Here is an 11016-nt window from a genome sequence, read left to right on the forward strand (position 1 = left end):
TATTAAAATAAGGTTTATCATCAATGTATATATATATATATATATATATATATATAAAATGTGCATTATACTTATTTTTGGTGTGGTTCATGTGTAATTTCAATATATTTTTAAATGTTTTAATTAATATAAAAGAGATAAATGCACCATTTGTTATTTTATCTTTGTTATTAAAAATAAGAACAGATGCAAAAAAACAACAACAATTAAACAAATATAAGAAACAAATAGTGCATTACTTCTTTCATTTTACATCTAAATAAAAGCATTCAAGTAAGAACAAACAATAAAATGTAAGAATCACTCGTCACACTGATTATTAAACCTACAAAAGCTGTTCAATCAAGAGCAGTGATCTTTTCTTTTATAGTAAGTCCTGCTGTACTGCACGGATCTAATATAATGTTACACATCAGAAGTTTTCCCCAAACGTTCAGAACAGATTATGTTTTAGTGACGAGCCTACTGTAGCTCTGTGCATACAGTATGTGTATGAATCGGGATCGCGTGAGAAGCAAGCAGAGAAAAAGACACTCCTCTCAGAAAACATACAAGTCAAGATTCATTTAGATGTTTAATTACTATTCTGGAGCTGAGGGCTTAAGGAACTCATTTTTGTGAGAACCTCAGATTCAACATTTTTCACTCTTTGTCTGTAGACAAGTCAGTGCCGCTGTAGGCCTTGAGCAACCGAACACAGAGCTGAAGACGGAGTGAGTTTGGGGTCGTGAGGGTTACGAGGCGTCTGCGCCGAGGCCGCGATATCAAACTCTGAATCACGAACACTACAGCAACGACTCTCGCTCATCATCTTCACGCAAACCCGAGTTCAACAGCCATGAGACTCCCAGAGCTGCCAGAAAACAAACGCCCGTCGTTCCTGGAGGTTTCTAATCAAGAACAGGATTCAACCTTGACGCTCTCTGGAATGAAAGCGAGGAGCTTTGATTCACGACAAAGAGCCGCTTTGTAAATATTTCTGTTTTGGGAATGGATCACTCAGATTTGTTTTTCCTTCCGGCGATGGCACATCTGTGCTAAAGATGTCCGGCGTGATTGACGGATCGCTCGCTCTCGTTCCACAGCCGCAACAAAGTGACAAATTAAAGTTAATCTGTGACTTCCTGTCTTCACAGGAAACAAAGTGAAAGCTCGGGGCGAAACGCTTGGAGAACATGAGGAGAGATTCAGTCAGACTGAGCCATCAGAACCGTATGTTCATAAAACACGAAGTAACATGTTTTGAACCATTAGACGACACATTAGGCCTGAAACACTCGATCACGAAATGTGTCAGAACACAATGCTATAATAACTCATGTTATAGCAGCACAAGAACACACGCTAAAGTTGAACAGGACAGTTTAGTTTTAACGCCTCGACCCATTATTCATATCTGCCCTTTTCTAATGAAAATTAAAGACTGTTTCTGAAGTGTACCTGTGTCTATCTACACAGAAATACAAATAGAACGAAAGACAGAACAACAGACAAACAGACAGATGATGTTTGTGTCTTGTGGTTTTTCAGAGAGAGATTGATATTTAACATGCAGGAACGAGAGAAATCCATTTCTTGTGGTTTTAGTTAAGAAAGCAAGTGTGTGTGAATGTGAGAGTCTGGAGCTGGAGACCAACGTATCACACAAACACTACACAAAACTCAGCAAATCAGTACAAGACTGCGAGTGTGTGTGTGTGAGTGTGTCTGTGTGTGTGTGTGTGTGCATGCACATAATGCATTACTTTTAAAAGTAACTTTCCCCAACACTGGTAATGATTATTAAGAAAACAACTGGAGGTAAAGATGCAATATTGCAGGTGATTTTGCCTTGGAACCTTCAGAAAATTTTAACTCGATTTTCCTCGAAATGGACTTTGCTGACCCCATCGACTTCAAACAGGTGTAGCTCAGTCATTTAAAAAAACAACCAAAAAAAAAACCCCCTCATTTTTGAAAATATGCTCATTGTGACTCATTTTGCCAGCACAGGTCACATATGTGTCCCTGGAGCACAAAAGCAGTGTTAAGTCGCTGGGGTATATTTGTAGCAATAGCCAACAATACATTGTATGGGTCAAAATTATACATTTCTCTTTTATGCCAAAAATCATTAGGATATTAAGTAAAGATCATGTTCCATGAAGATATGTTGTACATTTCCTACCGTAAATATATCAAAACTTCATTTTTGATTAGTAATATGCATTGCTAAGAACTTAATTTGAACAACTTTAAAGATGATTTTCTCAATATTTAGATTTTTTTGCACCCTCAGATTCCAGATTTTCAAATAGTTGTATCTCAGCCAAATATTGTCCTATCCTAACAAACCATACATCAATGGAAGCTGATTTTATTTGATTTCAATTTTAAAAAATGACCCTCATGACTGGTTCTGTGGTCCAGGGTCACATATATTCATAAAAAAAAAACTCCCCAGAAAAAAGGACACTTTCTCTCGAGGAACAAAAATGTCAGGTGCTCAAGCCCTCTTTGATGTCTATGTGTCTCTCTCTCTGTCTGTTCCAGGATGAGCTGTAAGGTGGCACTGTGGCTGCTGCTCGCCGGCCTGCTGTGTCTCGCCTCCGCCGGCCGTAAAACCCGACCGCAGGGATCCATCCCGTCGCCCTACAAGACCAACTCCAACACCTCCGACCGGCGCGCTCGCAAACAGGAAGTGCTGGCCTCCAGCCAGGAAGCTCTGGTGGTGACAGAGCGCAAGTACCTGAAGAGCGACTGGTGCAAGACACAGCCGCTGCGGCAGACGGTCAGTCAGGAGGGCTGCAAGAGCCGCACCGTCATCAACCGCTTCTGCTACGGCCAGTGCAACTCCTTCTACATCCCGCGGCACGTCAGGAAGGAGCAGGAGTCCTTCCAGTCCTGCGCCTTCTGCAGGCCGCAGCGCTTCACCAGCCTCACCGTGGAGCTCGACTGCCCCGACCTGCAGCCGGACATCCGCTATCGCAAGATCCAGCGCGTCAAGCACTGCCGCTGCATGTCCGTCAGCGTGTCCGAGTCTGGGAAACAGTGAGATCCTGACCACGTTTCACTGGAAACACCTGCTGCTAATCTGAGCTGAAAGACTGCAAGGCTTCAGCATGCCATCTTAATTCTGTCCTGCTGGACACTGGTCAATATCAGCCACCACTGGTCACTGTCGGTCACCATTGGTCTCCTACGGTCTCCATCAGTCACCGTTGGTCACTATCGGTCATCAGCAGACATTATCGGTCACTACTGGTCTCCACTGGTCACTCTCGGTCATCATAGGTCTTCATTGGTTACTATCAGTCATCACTGGTCTCCATCGGACACTATTGGTCTCCATTGGTCACTACTGGTCTCCACTGGTCACTCTCCGTCATCATTGGACACTATTGGTCACCATAGGTCTTCATTGGTTACTATCAGTCATCATTAGTCTCCATTGGTCACTATCAGTCATCACTGGACACTATTGGTCACCATTGGTCACTGTCGGTCACCACTGGTCTCCAACAGTCACTGTTGGTCACTATCGGTCATCATTGGACACTATTAGTCACTATCAGTTATCATTGGACACTATTGGTCACTACCAGTCATCATTGGACACTATTGGTCACCATAGGTCTTCACTGGTCACTGTCAGTCACCATTGGTCTCCAACAGTCTCTATCAGTCACCGTTGGTCACTATAGGTATTAATTGGTTACTATCGGTCACCACTGGCCTCCATCGGACACTATTGGTCACTATTGGTTATCATTGGACACTATTGGTCACTATCAGTCATCATTGGACACTGTTGGTCACCATTGGTCACTATCGGTTATCATTGGACACTATTGGTCACCATAGGTCTTCATCGGACAATATCGGTCACCACTGGTCTCCACTGGACACTATTGGTCACTTAGTCATCATTGGTCACTATTGGTCACTACTGGTCACTATCAGTCATCATTGGTCACCAAGGTCATTATCGGTCACTAGAGAGTGTGTGGAAACTAACTGACGTGCAGAGAAATGACTCCACACTGAACTCTATGCAGGAGCTGCTGCCACCTGTGTGATTATCAGTGATAGTTAACACCAAACATGCATAACTAGACTGATTGTAGAGATTCTATAGAAATATGGTACAGCAAAAGTATATATATGTAGAGAAACAACTTAAGTCTATATTAAAACTATTGAGTTCTATTCTCGTCTTCTGTTTTTTAGGGGTTCAGTCTGGTTTATCTAAAGCTGACATGGGAAAACTAGCCTTTATGTGGTTTAATCCGGTTGGTTTTTCTCCATTGGTTAGTAGTTATTTTGCAATAGAGTTTGATTTGCACCATTTAAAAACCCTGGAAGATTCACATTATTATGTTTGACAACCTCAGTAATCAATTCAACGCAGATCCAATGTAAATCTGCATATTTGCGGGGAAAATTGGTGCACTGGATATTAAGGCCTGCCCACACCAAGAATGAGAACTATAACAAAGTTTCAATAATCGCTGTAACTATAAGAGAACAGTGGAGTCCATATCGCAACTACATAATATGGACTTTTTAGTCTCACAATTCTTCTCACTTTTTTCCTTGCAATTATTGGTTTATATCTCACAGTTCTGAATTTTTCTCACAATTCAGAATTGCAAGATATAAACTCAGAAATGCAATATATGAACTCCGTACTGCATCCGAAAAGTCTGAATATTCGAGAAAACACGCAATTGTGAGAAAAAAAAAGTAATTAATTCGCTTTCAATTTATATCTTTTAATTCTGACTTTTTCACTGAATTGTGTTTAAATCTGACAATTTTGAGATTATATCATGCAAAATGGAGGACAAGTCAAAATTGTGAAATATAAGCATGCAATTGTGAGAAAAGGTCAGAAATGTCCGATTAAAAAAAGTCGCAATTACCTTTGTTTTTTGTTTCATGGTAGAAACAAAGAAACAATTCCAAGATGTAAACTCAGAATTCTGACTTTTTCTTGCAATTATGAATTTACATCTCGCAATTGACTTTTTCCTCTGAATTGCACGTTTTTGTCTTCTTTACGCAAATGTCCTTTTTCTCAGAATTGAGAAAATTGTGAGATACAAACTTTATAAAATTTAGAATTGTAAGAAGTCGCAATTACCTTTATTTATTATTTTTTATTCTGGCGACAGAAACAGGCTTCCATAATATAACGATTACCTTCAAAGCGATTTTGCAGAATGTAACTTAAGTGCACTTACAATAAACAATGTTATCGTCCGTTTGTGTGGACGCTAATATCAACCTTTTTCCTACGAGCATTATTTCCATTATCTGGAAGAGTGATGGATATTTCAAAAAAGTGCTTTCCCTCAGTTTGACAAATTGTATTTCTTGCTTCGGAAACCTTCCAGTAAACACTGGGATTAGAAGTGAAAAAGGGGTAGAAAATGACATCGTAAAACAGCCACATAAAAAGCAAACCAGGAAAGAGACGTGAATGAGGATTTGGGGAGGAAAAACAAGAGATTCTTAAGCATTCCAGCGAATTATTTATGGTATATGTTCATTTAATCAGAACAATAGACCATGAGAATGCAGGATCTGTTGCATATTGTTAATCTTATAATTTGAAATGATGTGTTTGAGTCATTTTGAATGGCAGTTTTTGTTGTGAACGTCCCTTTAACACAGTAAAATGTGTTAAACTGAGCTGAGAGTCCTGCACTCTTATTAGCATCTGAATAATAACCAACAAAATCAACCAAAATGCTTGAGACGCATAATTCAATCCTGCAGACGTTCATAAGATTAGAAAACATCCCATGGTGAATATGCAAGTAAATCTCCAATCGTGTGAAATAAATTCAAATGTCTGAATTTATTAATCCCTTTATTTTACATAAATTACACTCTTCTCAAAACGTTCCGATACAAACAGTTATTGCACATGGAGCGCAGATGTCCATCCACACCTCCGACACGCACATGCTAAAAACAAACCAATGCTACATAAACATGTTAATATTTACATTAATTTAAAAAACATCCTCTTAAATACATCGAGTGAGTGAGTGAATGCAGCAAAAACAGAAAACAATCTTGCATAATTTCACAAAAACACCGAGTAGATTCCTGAACGTTCGCCGCCGTCTGATCTGATTCATACTGTACATACTGGAGTGTCTCTTTCAGGTCCTGTAGGACTGGAGTGTGCTTTGAACATGTTAAACCAGCTGACTAGAGCACTAAACTGCACTATAACTAGTGTTGGTTTAAAAGCATGTGACGGTGCCGATGTTTAAAATAAAGACGCATCAGAAATCCAGATACTCTTGCTTTCTCTTGCCTTTTTTCGTCTGTTAAAAATAAAACTTCGTTTTGATGATATTGCTTCAGTCCTCCAGTATGTACGGTGATATGTAACGTCTGATATGTTCATCCATCAGGACACAGGATATGACATCACATTCAGACGGCGGATCACTTCCTGTGTGGTACGGCAGATGGTAGAGTAACACTGAAGATTTACAGACGAAACGTCACAAGAGTCAGTCCACATCCGCCTCAGATCTTCATGCCCAACTTTGCTTTCTGAGAAGAAATAAAGAGGCTCATTTAATGAAAGTTTAATCTCATGCTGCTTTCAATCCATTCAGCTCTCATAATCTCAATTTCACCTGTACAAATGGCAACATCCTGAAAATAAATCTGCGTCTGAATTTCTCATAGCTCACTGTAAACACTTTTATAAAGGTCAGTGCATTAAGTGTTCATTTCAGGACCATGAGGAACGATTAGAGATGAGCAGCGTCTAGAGCTCTGGAGAGACTCCTCAGAGTCAAAGCTTTAGAGCTCAAATACTTTATTAGGGCTTGGTAAAAAATATCGATATCTCAATAATAATCGATTCTCATTTTTACGGACCGATATTGATTCTTAAATCCCAAGAATCGATTAGTCTAGCCTGTTTTCAGTTACTGTAATGAACGGAACATTGATTGAAGGGCACTTCCCAACCAATTAATTGCAATAAGTATTGTACTTTGGTACTTTTAATATGAAAAAGTCTCAGATTTCAAATTCTGTCCATTGTATCACAGTATTCAAACAATAAATGCCGTTTTGGCGCTGTTTAATGTGGAGTGACAGATCGCTGTAGCGCCTCAGATCAACAGACATGAACTGATCATCTCCTCCGCTTTATTACTAGTTATAGCACAAAATAAACATGACTAAACATCCGAAGGCAAGTTAAAAGAAAGAGTACAACTTTACAATCCGTATCCTGTCTCATGTAATCGCTCAATCAGTGTTTCAGCCGCGCAAAGACCTCAATATAACGACTCGTAAACAATACACATAACGTCACATTTACCTCAGAAAAACATATTCGGTGACCATAAACTCATTAGTCAGCCAGAAAAATAAACTGTAGAGAGGGGCATTTTGCTAAATACTGTATATGCACCATATAGCCTAACATATTCATTATAATTTTTTACTGTTCTTCAATGTTTAATTTGTTTGAATAAATACATCAAGTTTTTATGACAGCCACCATTTAAATGTTTATATGACAAAAATATTATGTTATTTTAAAAACTTAATTAAGTGTAATTTTTGCAGTTGTATAGCCTACAAATCAGTCAATTTTAACCTTCAATTTTATAGTAATGTAGTACCAACTGACTCATGTATATTTTAAAGCATTAGTTGAGAGATTTTTTTTCCTTGAGAAAATTTGGCATGTACTGTACCTGATATATATACAAAATATTGAATATATCCAAAATATTGATATCGAATCGAATCGGTAATCGAATCAAAAGCTTGTGATTGAGAATCGAATCGTGAAATGTGTGTCAAAACCCAGCCCTATACTTTATCCAGTGGCGGAAATGGGCTTCCATAAGTAACACATTTTGACTAAAGGATAAAACAAGGTAATTGTGACTTTTTAATCTCATAAACTCAATCTCGTAAACTCTTGCAATTGCATGATATAAACTCACAGTTGCGTTATAAAGTCAGAATTGCGAGATGTAAACCCACAATTGCAAGAAAAAAAGTCAGAATTGTGAGAAGTCGCTTTTTTAATGGCGGAAACGGGCTTCCATAGTTACTTTTAAAATATAACACTGCATTTAAAAAAACATTTCCATGCATGTGGCAGATGCTTTTATCCAAAGTGACTGATCAGTTCACGCATTCTCTGGGAATCAAAATGATGTGTCATTGCAAGCTTATGATCTACTGTATGAGCTAGAGGAATATAGAATAGGAATCTCTCAGCGTCAGTGTTTTCGGCCTCTGCGAGTTCCATAACTCACTCAACTGATATTCATGGAGTCTTTCATGGGCATCATTTAACTGTGTCAGTGATAACACATCGTCCAGGCTAATAGAAATTAAACTTCTCAAACAAACCTTACAGGTATCATACGCATAATGAATTAATAACTCCAACCTACAACTACTGTAAGTATATACAAATTTGAAAGCGATATATACTATATAGAAAATATCAACTGACTGATTTTTTTATATTGTGATCTCTAATCATAATTATAACTATAAGGCATGACGATATTAATATATTATAAACATTAAAAACGTGATTTTCGGTTAGGCTGCTTTGAAACCATGCAAATTGTAAATAAAACAGCTTACGATTCCAGACGCGTGCTTGGGTTTGACGCTGTATGTGGCTTTTTCTTTGACCTGTCGGAAACACTCCTCCGCCGCCTTCAGCCTGAGAAACAACATGAAGAGAGAGAGAGGAACAGATAGAGTTACTGACCCAGACATCCACATCATACTCTAACAACATAATACTCAACATCATACTCCACACATCTACAGCATATTCAATATCATACTCTAAATCATTCCCTACAACATATCCTACATCATACTCAACATCATACTCAACGTATTCTACATCATATGATGTAGCGTATGATGTTGAGTATGATGAAGAATACGCTGAGTATGATGAAGAGTATGATGTTGAGTATGATGTAGAGTATGATGTAGGATATGTTGTAGGGAATTGATTTAGATTATGATATTGAATATGCTGTACAGTATACTGTATTCTACATCATACCCTACAACATACCCTACATATTCTACATCATACTCCACAACATACCCTATGTATTCTACATCATACCCCACATATTCTACATCATAAACTACATCATACAGTACAACATAACATATTCTACATACCCTACATCATACTCTACAACATACTCAATGTATTCTACATAATACCCTACAACATGCTCTACATCATACCCCCCCCAAAAAAACTAAACAGACAATATAAAAAATATTAAAAATGACCAACAAATTACTAAAACCATAAAAAGTAATTTGAATACCTAAAATAAAAAAACTAACTAAAACTTTATAAAAACTGTAGACTATTAAAAAAAAATAAAATAAAAAAATAAAAACTTACTTTAAAATTTAAATAACCAAACTAAATAAAAACTAAAACTTAATAAAAACTATATAAACAATATAAAAAGAAACCCTAATAAAAATGACTAAAATACAAGACTACTAAAACTTTAAAATAATATTCAAATAACTGAAACTAAATAAAACTAAATCTTAAAAAAACAATTACAATTAAAACATAGACAACTAAAAAAAATTAATTACAAAAACAGACAAAAGTAAACTTAAAACTAAAAACTCATTTAAACATTTAAAAAAAAACAAAAAAAAACCCTCCAACGGAACATCAATGATACTAAAATGACACTGGTATGATGTGACACGTGTCTTGAGTTTGTCTATAGTGAGCTGAGCTGAGGTTTAACAGCAGCTTCAGGAGGAAGTGAATGTGACCCGCAGCTCTAATCCCCGTCACCGGCACAAACCGTACCAGTTACCCACAATCCCACACACACAAAACCAGAAGATCTTTCTTTAAGACACACACACACAGACACAGTCTCGTTTGACTAAGCGACGCATACATACGTACATTCACGTAAATCTTAAATAGTTTATATTGTCATAAATGTAACTCTTATCGTACAGCTCTAATCTGATCAATATGACTATAAATCATTAAGATATTAGAAACATTAGTGTCATGATTTTCTGTAAAGACTCGTCGCTCTTCAGCGGTCCATCTGCCCGGACGGGAGACAGCTCTTCCTCGTTAACTTTAACTAGTTAATGACAGATCTCTACACTGCTTAATCTGAGCATTCGGAAGTTAAGATCTGCCACGCTCGGTGATGAAGCGGCGCAGGAGCGGGTTGGTTTAGCACACGTCTCTCTTCTCTGGGTCATGTGTGTGGACGGACGCCAGGAGCTTCATCTCCATAACCCTCGACCCAGTGAATGAAACACAAACACCATAATTGGCCATGAATCCTCTGATGCTCCAGTGTGATTCTGGAGTCAACACATTTATGCAGCTATGTTTGAACAAACAGCATTTAAACATTTAAAAATAATTATTTAATTATCAATTATTTAAAATTTTATTTCAATTATTATAAAAAATAATTAGTACAATTGTAAACATTTAAAAATAATTATTTAATTATCAATTATTTCAAAATATTATTTAAATTATTATTTAAAATAATTAGTAAAATATTAAACTTTTTAAAATAATCATTATTAAAAAATATTTCATTTTCAAATAATCCAAAATGTCTTTGAGAAAGAATCAATCAATCTCATGAGAATAAAGTACATATTGCATTAATTAATGCATTAAACTGATTTGCAGTATATTATGAGCATTAGGGTTAAGGGTTAACCCTAACCCACATCAAACTTTATGTATATTTTCATTTAAACATTTGTTTCTGCTGAATTCATGATCAGAAACAACACAAAAGCAGTTGCAAAGAATTGTTTGAGAAAAACTCTTAAACTGATTAAAATTAAATACTGCATTAAATAATTATTGCATATATAAATGGGATAATTTGATTTGGGTTTTCAAAGTCCACTGCTGATATAGAGTCAAACCGAGGAGAAAAACAACTTTGTTTGTTTGCATTCACACAT

General features: G+C 37.0%; 2 protein-coding genes across 2 annotated transcripts in view; one reads left to right on the plus strand and one right to left on the minus strand.

The window, feature by feature from the left end:
- grem2b (gremlin 2, DAN family BMP antagonist b) overlaps positions 1-3256 on the plus strand; it is a 7391-nt gene extending 4135 nt beyond the window's left edge. The window contains exon 2 of the mRNA XM_016448725.1: positions 2533-3256. Within this exon, the coding sequence (XP_016304211.1) occupies positions 2534-3034 (501 nt within the window). The 5' untranslated portion in view covers position 2533 and the 3' untranslated portion in view covers positions 3035-3256. The remainder of the gene's footprint in view (positions 1-2532) is intronic.
- A 2576-nt stretch (positions 3257-5832) lies between these two features.
- The window catches only part of LOC107659663 (formin-2-like), a 38186-nt gene continuing 33002 nt past the window's right edge, over positions 5833-11016 (minus strand). Inside the window, exons 11-12 of the mRNA XM_016448674.1 lie at positions 8638-8719; positions 5833-6558 (exon numbers count right to left, since the gene is read on the minus strand). Of these exons, the coding sequence (XP_016304160.1) occupies positions 6532-6558; positions 8638-8719 (109 nt within the window). The 3' untranslated portion in view covers positions 5833-6531. The remainder of the gene's footprint in view (positions 6559-8637; positions 8720-11016) is intronic.

This window comes from Sinocyclocheilus anshuiensis, unplaced genomic scaffold, assembly GCF_001515605.1.
Source record: "Sinocyclocheilus anshuiensis isolate Anshui unplaced genomic scaffold, SAMN03320099.WGS_v1.1 scaffold75, whole genome shotgun sequence".
In the NCBI taxonomy this organism is placed as follows: Eukaryota; Metazoa; Chordata; class Actinopteri; order Cypriniformes; family Cyprinidae; genus Sinocyclocheilus; species Sinocyclocheilus anshuiensis.